Source organism: Canis lupus, chromosome 11, assembly GCF_003254725.2.
Source record: "Canis lupus dingo isolate Sandy chromosome 11, ASM325472v2, whole genome shotgun sequence".
In the NCBI taxonomy this organism is placed as follows: Eukaryota; Metazoa; Chordata; class Mammalia; order Carnivora; family Canidae; genus Canis; species Canis lupus.
This window is the reverse complement of record NC_064253.1, coordinates 34,992,637-35,010,004: the sequence shown is the minus strand read 5'-3', so window position 1 is coordinate 35,010,004 and position 17,368 is coordinate 34,992,637. Positions and strand designations below refer to the sequence as shown.

The window sequence follows — 17,368 nt, the reverse complement described above, 5'->3', positions numbered from 1 at the left end:
TTCTAGAAAAGGCAAAACAATGGGGATAGAAAGTAGAAGATCAGTGGTTGTCAGAGGCAAGGGAGTGGGGGTAGGAAATTGATAGCAAAGGAGCACAGGGAACTTTTTAAGGTGCTCTATATTATGATTGGGATGGCGTTTTGTAAACATGTCATAGAATTACATACTTAAATTTGGTGAATTTTTTCATGTGTAGAATAAAGCAAACAAAATATGCCCTCAGCCGTAAAAAATACAGCTTTTAATTTTCTAGTTGGATAGTTTATTTTACATGTTAGAAGCAAGAATAAATTTCTAAGGGTGCCTGAGTGGCTCAGTCAGGTAAGTGGAGGCTCTTGATTTGAGCTTGGGTCATGACATGGAGCCCTGCCCCCATCCTGCTGGGGGTTGAGCTTGCTTAAGATTCTCTGTCTCCTACCTTCTTTCTCCCTCTCAAAAAAAAATAAAAATAAAAAAAGAATAAACTTTTCTCTTTTTAAAAATTGCATTTATTTATTTATGAGACACACAGAGAGAGGCAGAGAGACATAGGGAGAGTGAGAAGCAGGCTCCCTGTGGGGAGCCTGATGCAGGACTTGGTTCCAGGACCCCAGGATCACAACCTCAGCCAAAGGTGGCAGCTCAACCACAGAACTACCTAGATGCCCCAAGAATAAATTTCTAAATTCAGCCAACAAGTATTTGTTGAGTATCTGCTATGTGTAAGACATTGTTCTAGGTTCTGGGGACACAGCCTGGAAGAGGACAGCATCTCTACCCTCATAGAGCTTACAGTTCACGCACGAATTAGATACATGTATTTGGGGTTACAAAAGGGATCAGTGTAGGATGTTATGGGGACATAACATGATAGGGGAACGGGAGGAGAGGTAGAGGAGCTCCAAGTTGTATCAATACCTGCCTCATGGATTTTATTTTTCAAACATACACAGAAGCAAACACAGCGTGCCTCTATCTGACATAGTGTCTGGAAACGCGGTGTGACAGAAGTTTCTGGGTGACGGGGGATCGTGTCCCTCTGGTCCCCACTGCCTGGGAGCCGGGGTGTCCACTTGATGAGGGAGGCGGACTGGCATTGGCCCAAGGGCCAGGTAGACACTTCCACCCGCCTCAAGGGTAGCGGCCTTGGCCTCGACCCCGTCAGCCTGGCGTCCTCTGGGCTGCAGTCTGGCACTAGCCCCCCGCCCAGCGCAGGAAGCTGGGCCGCTCCAGTACCCGGGCGAAGAGGGGCCAAAGGCCGAAGTCACCTTCTGCGAGATGCCCCGCCCACTGAGGGCCCCGCCCCGGCGACCCCGCCCCCCGAGGGGTCCGGGGCCCGCGGACCGAGCCGCTTGGCGGGAACGTGGTTGGCTCTTCAGGTGGAGCCCGCGGGGGGGACGGGGCGAGGCCGCGGGGGGCGGGGCGAGGCCGCGGGGGGGCGGGGCGAGGCCGCGGGGGGGCGGGGCGAGGCCGCGGGGGGCGGGGCGAGGCCGCGGCGGGGCGGGGCGAGGCCGCGGGGGGGCGGGGCGAGGCCGGGCTGGCGGCTCGGCGCCCGCGGGGCGGATGGATGCTCCGCAGGTCCGCGGGCGCCGGGGGCGGGGAAAGCGCCGGCTCCGCTGCGCGCTGGCCCCGCCCGGGACCGGCCGGAGCGCGGGGCCGCCCCCTTCCTCCCTCGCCGGCGCTGGGCTGAGCCGGGAGCCCAGAAACCGAGTCGGCCCCCAGCTCCCTGTTTGGTTTTTGGGTGGCGGCGGCCTGAGGAGGAACATGGCGTTGGTGGGCAACGGAGCCGAGCTCGAGGCGGACGAGGTACCGGCTGGTGGGGCTGCAGGCGCTGCCTCCGGAGTCCGCGAGGGATGGGCGAGCCGGAGGGACAGCAGGGTCCCGCCCCCTTGGTCCCCAGTCCGGGACCGGCAACCTCCAGCCCGGAGGCGGGGGCGGGGGCGGGGGCTGCGGGGGGGGGGGGCACCGGCCTGGGCGCGGGCCCCGCGGGGTCGTGGGACGGACAGCGCGTCGGGTCCGCGCGTGGTGGGTGGGGGCGCGGGGGCGCGGGGCCCGCAGCCCTGCGCGGTTCGGAGCCGCCTGGGCGCTGCGGGCTCTGACCCTGAAGTCCCGACGCCCGCCCTCTGGGTTTTGCGGGACTCTCACTTCTATGGAAGTTTCCAGGCGGCGGGACCGAAAGGCTTCCAGGCAGTGACAGGAAGAGGACACCGGGGGAAGAAGGCGCCCCGGGGGCGTCCGCACGAGCGGGCACAGGGCGGGGGCTGCCGGGGGCCGGAGCGCTGGGGGACCCGAGCAGCAGCCCGGGAGTCGGTGCTGTCTGCTCCGTCCCCAGGGCACAGGCCTTTCCCGTCGGGTCCGCAGCTTGTGGCTTCGAGGACCGACTCCGGCCTCCCGACTTCCCGACTGCGCTCAAGTCACTGAGTCACTAGCCGCTTCCCCCGGGGGCGGGCGCGCGGGGGTCTCCGCACCCCGGGGCGCGCGCCGGACCTGCGCTTTTGCGCCCTTGCAGCGCTTGGCGGCCTCGGGGACGCGCCCCCCTCTCGCGCTGGAAGTTGAGGCCGGACAAGATGTGGGTGCTGCCGCGGCGGCGGCTACTGCTGCTACTGCTGCTGCTGCTGCTGCCATTTTACCTGACTTGAATTTTACAAGTCGCTGCCGGAGGTTTGGTTTCAAATGATGCAATAGTGGAAGATCTGGAGGAGGCAGGTTAAGGTTCCTGTGCATCTCTTGAATGTCGGGAAACTCCTGACAACGAGTGCAGTGTTTTCAATGTAGTCCTTGAAATAAAAACGAAACAAAAACCAAACTACAACTCCTTTACGCGGTTGACAGGCAATAGGGCAAGCCAGGCTGTTAAAAACCTTCCTTACAGCCAGTCCCTTGCAGCGAGGACCCCCGAGACCACAGACCAATGTACCGAAGCTTGCCAAGTTGCATCTTTTTATTGTCGGAACTTTTAAAGTACACCTAAAGGCAAATGATGAAATAGCGTATTTGTTGCTATTTCCATCCATGACAACCTTTCTTTATTTATAGCCTTAGACTGTCTTTTGGTATGACCTGGAGCCTTCTGTTTTTCTTTCCTCCTGTCTTAGTTCTTTTCTATAATCGAGGTAGTTAAATTTTCATGGTGCTTTGACTATACATACAGTCCCTTAAAAGTTTTTATGGCTGTCTATTGTATGTTAAATTAAATATTCATAAGTCTGGCACGCAAGGCCCTCTACAGTGTGATCTCAATTTCATGTTCCATCCGATCCCCAGCTACTTCCCTCTGTATAACCAGTTACTTTTGTCCGTGTTATGCTGCTATTATAAATGAGGAAAGAAGACTGGCAGTACACAGTAAATGTGGATTGAAAATTTTGAATCCCTAGTCTGCTTTGTCTAAAAAGATTTGGTACTCTTAGGGCAATAGAATTGTCAAGACCAGGGTGTTGTTGAGAGAGAAAGGAGATATTATTAATAATTAATACTTGGACAATAGGTGTAAACTGGGACTGTCCTGGGCATATAGAGACCTTTAGCCAGCCTAGCCATACCCACTTTCTACAAGATGAATTGAAGCGTTGAAATGCATTGACTAGGGAGGAGGACTCTAGTTCTGTGGAATAAGTTAGGTGTTGAACAGCAGACAGCTTGGCACACAGATTCTTGGTAAATATACATATGTTGAATGAATGAAAAAGAGCAGAGATGATGTTGCTTAATAATTTCTCAGTGTTTGCTGTATCTTTCATTTTTAAAATTCAATAATTATTAGATTCTTGTTACATGTAAGGTACTATATGGGTCCTAGGAGATGAGCAGAGTACAAACAATTTTTTTTTGTTCATGCCAAATTCACTTTTGTCCCTCACGACACATCATTTCTATTGGTAGAGATTTTGCAGAGTTTTATTGAACATTTGCTCTGTTCTCAAACTTGGTAGGTGCCTTAGAAAGAGAAGACAGTTTTAGCTCTCAAGGATTCTCTGGCTAGGTAAGGATGGATATATGACATGTGTGCAGGAACTCTAGAATAGAGCTCCAGGCAGGGTAAGCAAGTAAGAAGTATTGCGTTGTGGACTGGGTACAGTTGACTTATTTGTAAAAAGTCCCTATCTTTCAGGGGGCTGAAGCACTGTACCACAAGTGAACAAGACCCTCTTGGTCAGTTTTACTAGGCATGTGAAACTAAGGTGGTTTATTTCAGTTGGGGAGCTTTTTAAACAATATATGTTTGATAGTCTATGTGGCCATTGTTTTATCTTCTAGGGTAGTAGAAGGGGACAAAGTGGTGTAGTTGGAAAAGTAGTAGGCTAGGGATTAGAGGAACCAGGCTCTCTGTCACTAATTTGTCCAGTAGCCATTTATTCACTGTGTGTGGAAACATCTGCCTGCAGATAGAGCAGTGAGCCAGACTGATCGGGTCTCATTGTCTGTAACTAGTCTTGAGCAAGTCTTTCATTCTCTCATCTTTTTCCTCATCTGAAGAAGCAGCGCTGGATGAGTCCTAAGTGTTCTTCCACAGAAGTCTGTGCTTTTTTGGAGGGAGGCTCCTTTTTGGGAGAAGAGCTAATAATATGGGAATTCCTTTTCTTTCAAAGTTTCTAAGGAAATGATAGTAATAGAGAAGCTATCATGGTAGCTGGAAGATGGGGTGCTTTCCTGGGTGAACTGGTGTTTGTTGTTTTGTTTTTTTTCTGTTTAGTTGCTAGGAGGTTAAATGGGGGAACATAGAAGTTAGGGCTTGCAACCTCAAGGGTGGCAAAAATTATTTCTGCAGGGAGGCAGAAACATCTTAGATATTGGAGTGGTTTTGTAGCCCTTCAGAGCTTGGTCAACACTATCTTATTTTCATTAAAATTTCTCTTGGGTATTATGTTGACATCAGGTTCTTGGGAGATACACAGAATGTATGCAAGGTCAATACTATAAACCTATGGCAAATAGATGGCTAGGAGTGGAGGACTTTCTACCATTTACTTGATCTTGAAGTCATCTCTCTCTTGGTGACCTCCTCATATGTGCAGACTGCCCATTGGCTGTCTTGTGGATGTTGTTCATGTTTGGCCTTGAGTATTTTCGTGCATGACTTGGTATTTGAGGATTAAATAGGAATAGTTTATGTTTTATTATTTAATCCTACTAAAGTTATTCAGTCCACCAATAGTTGTCAAGTAATGAAAAGAGAAAATATTCAATGTATCTGAATATCTAGCAGCTACTTAAGTTAAAAATTATTTTCTCATGTAAAAAAAGTTAAGTTCACTAAAAATAGCTTTTTAAAGTTTTCATTTTTATTTATTTAAGTAATTTCTACACACCAGATGGGGCTTGAGCTCACAACCATGAGATCAAGAGTCACATGCTCTTCTGACTGAGCCAGTCAGGCATCCTAAAAAATAACTTAAAACTTTTTTTTTTTTTTTTTTAGCCCAACACAAGGCCTGAACTCATGACCCTGAGATCAAGACCTGAGCTGAGGTCAAGAGTTGGGATACTTAACCAACTGAGCTGCCCAGGTGTCCCTAAAAAATAACTTTTGAGAAGATAATTTTTCAATTGTCTTATTTTTGCTAGAGAAATAGCACTATTGAATGTCTTTTTAAAAAATTTGGTTACAAAAAATAAAAAATAAAAAAAATAAAAAATTTGGTTACATTGCTATTATGTAGAAATTGGAAATTCACATGTGTAATTTGATACATTACATTAAAAGCTACTTAGCAAATGTAGTCATAAATTTAAATGTTAGCATTAGAATTTTTTTTTTATTTTTTTATTTTTTTATTTTTTTTAATGATAGTCACAGAGAGAGAGAGAGAGAGGCAGAGACACAGGCAGAGGGAGAAGCAGGCTCCATGCACTGGGAGCCCGATGTGGGATTCGATCCCGGGTCTCCAGGATCACGCCCTGGGCCAAAGGCAGGCGCCAAACCGCTGCACCACCCAGGGATCCCAGCATTAGAATTTTTAATTTAACTTAAAATATTTATTCAGTTATTCCAAATTCATTATTGAATAAACAGAATAAACTTTATACTTGCTCTTTTTTTTAAGATTTTATTTATTTATTCATGTGAATACACAGAGAGGAGAGAGAGAGAGAGGCAGAGACACAGGCAGCGGGAGAAGCAGGCTCCATGCAGGGAGCCCGACGTGGGACTCAATCCAGGGTCTCTAGGATCACGCTCGGGGCTGAAGGTGGCGCTAAACCGCTGAGCCACCCGGGCTGCCCTATACTTGCTCTTTTAATGTATAATACATATATCAGTGCTGTTAAAAAATCATGGTGGGTATGATTAGGAAAAAATATCTAATGGCTCCTTAAGAGGGAAATAATGAAAAAAAGTTGAGAAACACTGAGTTGGAGAAAGAAAGGGCTCATGTGGCAGATGCTTTCATGGTCTGCCTTTTGGCCCAGGGTTTTAAAATTTTTTAAATTTAAATATTTTAAATTTAATTTTAAGTTTTTTTTGGCTCAGGATTCTTTTTAGATCTAATTTTTTTTTTTTTAAGATTTTATTTATTTGCGAGAGAGAGAGAGTGAGCATGTGCAAGCACACATAGTGGAGTGGGGTGGTTGGAGGGAGAGGAAGAGGGACAAGCAGACTCCCTGCTGAGTGTGGAACCTGACTTGGACTCAATCCCAGGACCCTGAGATCATGACCTGAGCTGAAATCAAAAGTCAGATCCTTAACCGACTGAGCCACCCAGGTGCTCCAGATTTAATTTTAATTTAGAAAATTTATCCATTGGAATTTTAGATGAAGTTTAGAGAAAGTTGATTGCTACAATATTTTTTAAGAATCAGATTCATTCTTTCATTCCACTAGTGCTCGTGGAGCACCTCTCGGGTCCTAACAGTCCGTAGATACTGGAAGTACACACTAAGTGCCCACTAAGATAAGACAGTATTATTGTCCTTGAGGAATAGGCACTCTAGCAAAAGACACAGTTACATGAGTAACTAGTTCTATCTTTGGCTCAAGGTAGGTTTTAGATAGAAGGGCCATGTAATTTATCATCCATAGCAAGGCAGTATGAGAGTAAATGCACGCTCTCAGTAATTACCCTAGGACAACAGGTGCAATGCAGGAATAACACCCTGGTTTAGGGGTTGGCAGGGACTTTAAGAAAGAGGTAGTATTTGAACTGGGTCATGAATGTGAGCAGGTTTGTGCTGTGCAGAGCAAGTGAACTACCAAGCCTGGTAGAAGTTGAGAGGGGCGAGAATGAGAGCACACATGGGTTTAGCAGGGCACTCAGTGTGAGGGAGGGAGAGCCGGTGAGGGCTGAGACAGGAAAGTCCAGCTTGGATCATGTGGTGCATGATCACATCATGCTAAGGAGTTTGGGCCAAATCCTCTAACAAATGGGAATCTAGAAGGTTTTTTAGCTGGGCAAGTGTAATAAGGTTATTTGTTTTAGGAAGATAAATGTGGTCAAGTTGATGCAGCCAGATTGTGGAGGTGGCAGCAGGAAGGGCGAGTGGCTCTTGCAACATTTAATGTGGGAGGAGGTGAGACCTGAATGGGAGGAGAGGCTGCAGGCTACGAGAGAAGAGGCTGTTTGAGAGGAAGAGCCTGGAGGAGGAATTGGCTTGGGGGCCTTTTCCCCAGTTTGAGGGTCAGTAAATGGGGAGAGGTGGGGAGCTGTTCAGTGATAATTCTGGGTTCCTTGTGTGCTTTTAACACAGGAGGAGTGGGTGTAGAGGATGGGGAGGATCTTACATAGAATATACTCATCTTTGTGGCTCACTGTGACTTCTCTTACCAAGGGAGCATGAACCAACCGGTTGTTTATGAGGGCATGAATTTAGGCCAGGTTAAGAAAGCATGTTTGTAAATTGGTTCTGCAGGTCAGTGGGAGGAAAAAATAGCATCAGATTATACTATCAGCCTCTAACTCCTGCTCGGGTTAACCAACAGGCAATTTTCCTGGAATGTTCAATCTCGAGTCTCTTGAAATGTCATCTCTTCTTGGAATGCCACCTTCTCAGGGAAACTTGGAGTTTCTCTTCCCCTTCCCTTCGTACTTGGATACTCCCTTCCTTCTTTTCAAGTCCAGTAGCACAGACATGTCCTCTTGAGGCAGCTGTCAGATCTTCCTGGGGTTAGCTGTTGGCTTTATCTTAGTTCCCTGCCCAAGGATGCTGTCACTAATTCTTCGCAGTGTGAATCTAATACTGCGAATTCTCTGAGGCCCAGGGTTTCCATCTAACCATCTGTTGACAACTGCCCAGCCCCAAGTCTTGGGGGCCCCAGTGGCCATCTCCAGTGGGTCTCCTGAAGTCACTTTGTGTGCACTTTTTAGAAGATGAATCCATGGAGACTGCCCTGGTGCTTGTGAGGCTTCCTGGGGAGAGCTTTCTGCTCTGTACCCCAACCGTATCAGAACTTTCTTCTTCCACTCATGTGCTTACTGGATATTGATTATACACCCTGGCCGGTTGGCTATGTTGGTTGGGTCACCATACCAAAGGAACTCCTCAAATTGTTGAATGCCTGGCAGTTCATTCATAACGCCATTAAATATGTTATGCTCTTTATTTAAAGACTGGATTTATAGTAAGTGCAAAGAAGCCGAGATCTCTGGACATGTCCCCTTAGTATTGCTGATATTATGCTGACATGTACATAAGGTCTACATATTTTTAAATATTTTAATGAAATAATGCCACATATATGTATTTGTTGGGTCTAGTTGCACCTAGTAAATAAGAATTTTTCAGTCCAATTTAATGTGTTGAATATTGCATTAGGTGCTGTAGGGGCAAACACAGCTCTGGCTCTCAGTTATGATCTAGTGGGGAACAGGAGCAGGTGCATAAACAAGCAGACGTAATACTCTGTGCTGAGAACCACAGGAGGGATGCCATGGTGCTTTGGGAACAGAGAGGGAGGCACCTCATCTGAAGGAAGAGGTGGGTCATCAAGAATGGTTACTTGGAGGAGGCTACTTCTTAGAAAATTTGGATCTTACAGGGTGAATTGGGGTTAGCGGTGTAGGAGAGAATTGGGAATGAAGGGAACTCTTGAAGTGTGTCCCAGGGAGAGGGAACAGCAGGCATAAAATAAAGAAGTGAGGGAGAGTTGGTGGTGCTCTGGGTGGCAGGGAACCAGTCTGGAAGGGTAAGAAGGGCTGTCCAAGACTTTCGTGCCAAATTGTGGATGTTATTGTATGCATTTAAGGGTTCAAGCTGAAGAGAAGTATGGAGAGACCAGCAGGTGGTTGGCGGCTTTCTCTGGCACTGCATGGAAGCTAATGGGAGGGATACAGGATCCAAGGTGGGGAAGCAGGTGATTTTTCTGGTGTTTTCTTTTGTTTGTCCAATGACTGTTACAGCCCACTGAAGGCTGACTGTATGCAGTGGTAACTGAGCACTGGGATAACATGATGGGTAGGATACAGAGTGGGTACTTAGGAATATAGACACAAACACACAGCTCTGACCTAAAGTAGTGGAGATTCCAGACAGAGTGTAAATACTCTGGTGCTCCTTAGGAAGAGGAGAGGACTTTTCACAGGGCAGCCATCAGGACATCATAGCAATGACATGCCCCCATCCATAAGTCAGCTGATTTGGTTTCCTGACTATGTCTTTGTGTGACTTAGAACTACCCAGCTGTGTGACTTAGAGGAAGACCCTTAACCCTTTTGGGCTTTGGTTTCCTCATAGGTAACAGGGAAAGAATTGACCTTGACCCTCTATTTCTAAAGTTCTTTTCAGCTTTGACATCTGCGATGTAGACAGTGGCATTTGACTTGGATGGTGAGGGGTGCATTTTAGCAGGAAACAGTGGAATGGGTCACACTTTCATTTCTTCAAGCAGAGGGAGCAGCAGAGGAAACATGCTCAGGCATGGATGAAGCATTACGGAGGCCATCGTGCTGAGGCAGAGGGTGTGCGAGGGCTATGGGCTGAGGCAGCGGAGCTGTACTGTGTGTTGTAGTAGATTCTGATAGACCTTCAGTGCTCAGCTAAGGAGCTTGGGTTTGTTTTTTTCCTAATTTATTTTTTTGACAGTGGGGAGACACATCTATTTTTCTGTATTTGGGGAAGGTCTGTCTTCCTTCCTTCCTTCCTCTTTCTCTCTTGTTCTCTCTCTCTCCCTCTCCCCCTCCCTCGCTCCCTTCCTTCCGATAAAGGAAGCAATGATGAATCTATGATTCTATTTTAGTTTCCCTTTCTTCTTTCCCAACTAGTATCTGAAATTTTATGCTAATGACTGTCAACTTCATTGCAGTGATTAAGAAGGCAGACAAGTCAGACATGCCTGAATAATTCCATAGGCTTATGTTTCATCACATAGCCTCTTACTAAGTTCCAACATGCAGAACCATATGACCCACACTCTGGTGTGGTCATCAGGACCAGTCCAGGTTTCTCTGGGGGTCCCCTTAGTCCTTTTCTCCCCCCATGCTTCCTTAGACAACTTTGTCCTAGAGTTCTGGGGTTTGTGGTCTTTTTTCAACTCATGAGCCACCGTCCTTCCATTCAGACCTAAAGGAAACAAACCTCAGATTGCCACATCATTTTTCATGCCAAATGGAGTGTGTTCTTTTCAAAAGGTGGTGAGCAAGACAGATGACAGAGTGGGAGATTCCTGAAGACGGGAATGGGGCCTGACTCCAAAACCTCTCCCAGAAGCACTCCTGTGTCATCATCTGTTCAGGATCATTGATGGAGTGCTCATTGCCAAAGAGCAGCTACTCCCTATGCAGAGTAGTATTGAGCTTCTGAAGAGGGCCAGCTTGAGCTCAGATCCTGTCTTCCCAGTTGCGACCTTGGGCATGCTATTTAACCTGCCTGATGCTCTTCATTTATAAAATGGGAATGATGATACCTACCCTATAAGGTTGTGGATGAGGATGAAATAAGAGTCTACTTAACAAAGCATTTGGCATATAGGATTACTCCAGAAATGGTGGTTCTCTTTTTCTATATACTTTTACCTTAAGATATTGCTGCTACTGTTTATTATTTTATGGGTTTGTTGAAGAATCTGCAGCAAATGTTTTAGTGTGTTCAAATTATAGTTTTACTTTATTTTTGTAGCCAACTGAGAAGGAGATTCTGTGTTAGCACGCATCTGAGAAACAGAAAGTGAGTGGCCCAGGCCTGAACTTAATTAGGCACAGATGTGGCGTTAGAAACTAAGTGCTGGGATCCCTGGGTGGCGCAGCGGGTTAGCGCCTGCCTTTGGCCCAGGGCGCGATCCTGGAGACCCGGGATCGAGTCCCGCATCGGGCTTCCTGCATGGAGCCTGCTTCTCACTCTGCCTCTCTCTCTCTCTCTCTCTCTCTCTCTCTGTGACTATCATAAATAAAAAAAAAAAAAAAAAAAAAAGAGTTTAAAAAAAAAAAAAAAAAAGAAACTAAGTGCTCTAACTTTACATTTAGTGCCCTTCCCATTAGGTCAGAGGGTGGCAGACTTTGTCAGAAGGACAAATGCACTCTGCCTTTTTCCTGCCTGTTTTTGTAAGCAAAGATTGTTTGTTTGTTTGTTTGTTTTAGAGGGAGAAAGAGAGATTCAGAGAGGGGAGAGAAAGAATGGGGAGAGGCAGAGAGAATCCTTAAGCAGACTCCCCTCTGATCTCACATCCCTGAGACTTAACCAACTGGACACTTAACCAACTAAGCTACCCAGGGGCCCCGAAAATAAAGTTTTGTTGGAACACAGCCATGCCTGATTGTTTAGGTGTTGCCTGTGATTATGTTCACACTGCAACCACAGAATTGAATAGTTGGGATAGGGACTAAATGGCCCACATGACTTAAATATTTATCAATTCTTTATGGAAAACATTTGCTGACCCCTGTACTAAGTAATTTCATGGATATGTGTAAATTTGTTTATAATATCTTACAAGCCTTATGAATTAAATTTGCCTATTACCTTAAAACTCATATAAGCATCAAAACCCAGGAAAAAATATAACTCTGTTTGACGCATCCCATGAAATGGCATGTTACAAGTAATGAAGTTAGACATGGGTTGGAATTCTTACTCTTCCATGTACAACCTTGGATGAATTAAGCTTCAGTTTCATCTGTAAAGTGAAGAGAATAGAACCTCCTTCAGTGGGTTATTGTGGGGATGAGAGCCCTGTAAAATGCTTAGCTAATGGGGTGCAAATGTTGGCACTTAGCTCTATTTATTGTTGAGACTGCACATGTGGATGCTTGACATTATTTTCCCAACCAGATGAGGAGCCGGCTGTGTGAAAGTTGGCCACTCCAGGCTCCAGTGCAACTCCTGTTCAGCAGGAGGACCCCTTTAGAATAGATGCAGTTAGCTCTCAGATTAATCCATTCAGGTGAATTATGCAAGCTTCCAGTCCTCACACTTTCCTTCCCTGAGGACCGGAGGGGAAACCACTTACCGCGAAAGAGAGTGGTAAACAGGGGCTCAGTGCAGAACCGTGTTAGTATTTGTCAGGAAGGCATTTGGCAGTAGCAGTTATATTTTGAAAATGACATTCCCCCTTGACACATAAATGGTATGTAACCTTTGGTTTTTCCAAACATTTTGCTGTGCAAGATGATCTCCTCTTTAACATTGGCAAATGTTGTAACATTCTTTATAGCTTTTTTACATAGCACCTCGATGCTAACAGGAGACTGTGACCTGTAAAAGTTGTGTTTGTGTTTCGTTACTTAGTGTAAGAGATTAAAAGGTAAAGGAAGTGACAGTATGTGTGCGCACTCTTGGACCTGGAGGGGGTTCTAGGGTTCTTGATTAACCCCAAAGCAATGCGCCATGCCAGACTGCTCTTCCTAAAGTTCAAGTCCTGTTTAAAATCTGTTCACAGCTTCTCATTGCCTTGGAGGTATTGTGCACATTAGCACGGCATATAAGGCCTTCCCTGGGACTTAGCTCACTGGTTCTCATATTTCGGTGTCCATAGATCACCAGGTTAGGGGAGTGGATGACTTGTTAAGATGCACATTCCTAGGCCTTCCACAGAACCATTCCGACTCAGTAGGTCTAGGGTGGCTCCCAGAAGTTTTCATTCCTAACGGGACTAATAGTGCTGAAGTGCTTATAGTTTCCCTTCCACCTTCCAGCTCCCAAAAGTTTAGTCCCAGCTTTTAATATGCTGTTCTCCCACCTGGCCAGTTCCTCTTCATACGTTAAGACTTGTGGGCACTTCTCCTCCAGCCCTTCTATGTATTCCCTCCCTTCCTCCCCTTCAGAAGGTGCTCAATAACTATGTAGCATTCTTGGCTGGCAGGAAGGAGAAGTATCTCTCTTTCGGCATACATGCCACCACACCTGGTGGGGATAAGACAGAGGTTCCCGTTGTTCCAAAAGGAAAGGGTGGTTTTTTCCAGGAGACAGCAGAAAAGGAACTCCCTAAACCCCTATAGGGGTTTCTAACAATGTGATATTTTTATCTACTCAACCAGGAAGGAGAATTTGCCTTTGCAATCTGTTGGCCTTATTTCAATACACTTGAAAAACAAAACAGCTTTATTGACGTGTGAATACATATCATAAAATTGATTCCTTTTAAGTGTACAGTTCAGTGATTGTTAGTAAATTTACAGAATTGTGCACAGATCACCACAATCCAGTTTTTTTTGAAATTGAGGTACGATTAACATAATACTAATACTTTATATTCGTTTTAGGTATATGACATAATGATTTGATATTTATACATATTGTAGACTGATCACCACAATGAGCATTGTTAACATTTGTCACCATACATTAGTTACATTTTTTTTCTTATGGTAAGAGAACTTTTAAGATCTACTCTTGCAATTTGCAAATGTGTAATGTATTGTTATTAGTCAACATGCTATACCTCATCTCCTCAGGACTTTTTTATTTTTTAACTGGAAGTTTGTACCTTTTGACCCCCTTCATCCATTTTGCCCACCTCTCTCTCCCCACCACAATCCAATTTAAGAACATTTCCATCACCCCATAGAGATTCCTTGTACCCATTTGCTCTCACCTCAATACACTTTTAACTCTTAAAATAATTGAACAATTTAAAATCACAAGAAGAAAATAAAATTTCTCAGGCAGATATAAAAATGAGATGCCATTATATATGATAGGGATAATACAATAGTGTTAGGCATCAAAAAACAGGACTGGACAACAAGGTGCATTTTGGTCAGTGCTTGACTTGGCTCTTACACTGTAACTTCACCAGAAGAGAGGTTCGAGGGTTGCATGAATTACCCCTGTCCAAATGAAGAATTTGTCCCGTTTGCAGGAAAGCAGACGTGTAGTGTACATGGATAAAGGGTTTTTCCTGATTTCCTAGTTCATTCCCCAAGGCAGATCCTATTTATTCAATATGTTTAGCTCCTGCTAGAGAAATAAGCATGCAATTCCATTTCTAAGCCATTAGCAGTTGAATAAAAGGGACTGTCTCCAGAGTTGAAGTCTCAAGTGGGACAGAGTCAAATGAAGTCAGCCTCTTTTTAGGTGTCCCTGAATTTCAGATTTGTTGTGTCTCTTCTTAGGAAGGCACATGAAAGAGAGGGAAAGAACATGGGTGGGCTTGCAGGCATCACCCATCAAGGTTCTGCCATTTGCTGGTAGTTACTTGGGCGAGTTACATAATCTGATTCTCTGTGAGAATCAAATGTGGGATTCTAATGCCCACCTGAGAATTCTGATTCTCTGTGAGAATCAAATGGGGATTCTAATGCCCACCTCCTAGAGGTGCTATGTGTGGTCCTGGCACCATACTGAGTGCTGGCCATACTATAAATACTTAATTGCAGCCATTAATTTGAGTAGCAACTATGTATGGATTTCATTTTTTATCAGTACTTTCGGATGGCTAGAATTTTATAGAGCAGGAGAGAATCATGGTAAGATGGTATCAAATACAGCAACTAGCTATACTGAACATCTTGATGTTAAATATTCACTTGCTGATATTAATTTGAAGGTTCAGTTTCTGGAGAGAAGGTTTTGTTTTGTTTTTATTTTAAAATGCAAACAGTGGGGGCAGCCCCGGTGGCACAGCGGTTTAGCGCTGGCTGCAGCCCAGGGTGTGATCCTGGAAACTTGGGATCGAGTCCCGCGTCAGGCTCCCTACATGGAGCCTGCTTCTCCCTCTGCCTGTGTCTCTCCCTCTCTTTCTCGCTCTCTGTGTCTCTCATGAATAAATACATAAAAAATCTTAAAAAAATAAAATGCAAACAGTGGTTAATATCCTTTTGGAGAACTGGCTCAAGCTGGGTAATCAAGGGCAAGGCACTTGGAGCCATAGTGTCCCCGCTCCCACAGTGAGCATAAGCGAGATATCGCTTGTAGTCTGGCTGGGTAGGGAGTGTTCACAAACGTAGGATGACCAAAACTTATTCATACACATAACTTATTCATACACCAGAACTTACTCTTACATTGTTTTTAGAAACTTGAGCTGTTCACATTTCTGACAATTTGCTTATTTAGTAATAATAGCATATGCGTATATATGGTATTTCTCCCAGTTTTTTCAAATAGAAGACATGGAAGAGATTCATGGAAGTCTTTTTCATCACACATAAAGCACATCTACTCCAATTTCATAAATAGTTGAGAAGACTTCACTAAAATGTGAGGCTCCATAAATCAAAATGTATTGGGGATCCCTGGGTGGCTCAGGGGTTTAGTTCCTGCTTTTGGCCCAGGGCGTGATCCTGGAGACCCAGGATCGAGTCCCATGTCGGGCTCCCTGCATGGAGCCTGCATCTCCCTCTGCCTGTGTCTCTGCCTCTCACTCTCTCTCTCTGTGTCTCTCATGAATAAATAAATAAAAATCTTAAAAAAAATGTATCTAATTATATTTGGCATTTAAAAAGTAAAGCTACTGGCCTAGAAAAAATCCTTTTCTTCTTCTAAAGGCTTTCCTGTTTTTCATCTCCCTTTGTAGTTTGCGGAGGAGGAGGTTGCATTTGAACTTAATGTCCTGCTTTCTGATCTACACAAGCCCAGTCCCAGTCAGCATTTGGGGTCTGCTTGCCTGGGAAAGCAGGTTTCACAAGACAGTAGATTAAGCTCCTCTCAGGGACATGTGACAGGCTTAAAGGAAGTCCTGCCTCTCTCTCTCTCTCTTTTTTAAGGTTTTATTCGTGAGAGACACACAGAGAGAGGCAGAGACACAGGCAGAGGAAGAAGCGGGATCCTCAGGGGGAGCCTGATGTGGGACTGAATCCCAGGACCCCAGGATCATGACCTGAGCTGAAGGCAGACACTCAACCACAGAGCCACCCAGGTGCCCAACTCCTGCCACTTTATTTAAGACCACAAAGCATTCCATTTCAGTTGTGACAATTTGGAGGCAATCGTCCTTTCTATAATTATTTCAAGAGCAAATTCAAGGCTTTGGGGAAATAATTTAAAACAGCATTGTTCAATCCAAACAGCCCTCCCTGTGCCTCCTCCAGATTCCCTGTCTCTGCTACCCTCACTCTCCCCTTCTTTTACTTCTACATTTGTGTCATCAGCTAGTCCTCTGGACTCTAGCTCCAGAGCATGGCTCCTTATTGCAGCCCGGCCCTTCTCTCCATACACACCAGTGTCTTCTCATGCCCTCACCTCTTGGACAGCATCCTAACTGGTCTGCCTGCTGCCTCTGCCTTTCTGCAGTCCACTCTAACTCTGCGGCCCACATGCTCATTCATAAACATTGTTACATGTTACTTCCCTGCTTAAAGCTTTAGTGGCTTTCTAGAGTGTTTATAATAAAATGCATGCTCCCTCCTGTGGTCTCCATGATCAGGCCTTTGCCTTCCTCTTCCTCATCTGCTGCTGCTGTTTTATACACCCTGGCTTCCAGTAGATCTCCTGAACACACCCCATTCTTTCCCGCTGTGGTGTTCTTGCACATTTCCCCAGCCTGGCAGGCTTCAGCCAGGCCTTCACGTGACCTGCTCCTTCTTAACTTTCCGCCCTCTCTGGAAAGATCAGGTTCCAAGTGTGGCTTCCCTGTGGTTCTGTCTTCAGAGCAGCCTTTCTCTTAACTCTATTATGCATCCTGTGTATTTCTTCTTTGATATGATCATAGTCTGTATTATCTTGTTTATTTTCTTCTGGGTCATCTGTCTCACTCCGTCAGGTTTTCAGCGCAGGAAGCAGAAGCTGCTGTGGGGTCTTGAAGAAATAGAAGGGAAGTAGGTGTTTACAGACTGCACAGAGCCGCTGAAGGAGCAGCTCTAGGCTGAGCCTGCAAGAATGACCTTCGGTCTCCTCTGGAGCTGACTCACTAGGGGAGGTGCTCATTCTCCTTGGCTGGCTGTTCTAGAGCTAAATGTTCATAGCTACATAATACTGTAGCTGTCATTCATGGATCAAGAAGCCAGAATCCAGGAACTTCGATTGCTACTCCTTTTTAGACACAGGAAGCTGGAAAATGGACGCTGGAGCAGCGCTTTTGAAAGTA

At 45.5% G+C, this 17,368-nt stretch overlaps 1 protein-coding gene across 6 annotated transcripts in view; it reads left to right on the top strand.

Annotated features, from left to right (window-relative positions):
• The first annotated feature begins 1,575 nt into the window (after window positions 1-1,575).
• The window catches only part of TTC39B (tetratricopeptide repeat domain 39B), a 131,017-nt gene continuing 115,224 nt past the window's right edge, over window positions 1,576-17,368 (top strand). For 4 of the 6 annotated variants that reach the window (XR_007413993.1, XM_025432265.3, XM_025432266.3 and 1 more), the window contains exon 1: window positions 1,609-1,785. Coding sequence is in view for 4 of the 6 variants with exons in the window: in XM_025432265.3 (XP_025288050.1) it covers window positions 1,744-1,785 (42 nt within the window). In the remaining 2 variants the exon portion in view is untranslated. Of the gene's footprint in view, window positions 1,786-17,368 lie in introns of all 6 variants that reach the window. The other 2 variants (XM_049116137.1, XM_025432268.3) reach the window with 2 other exon arrangements.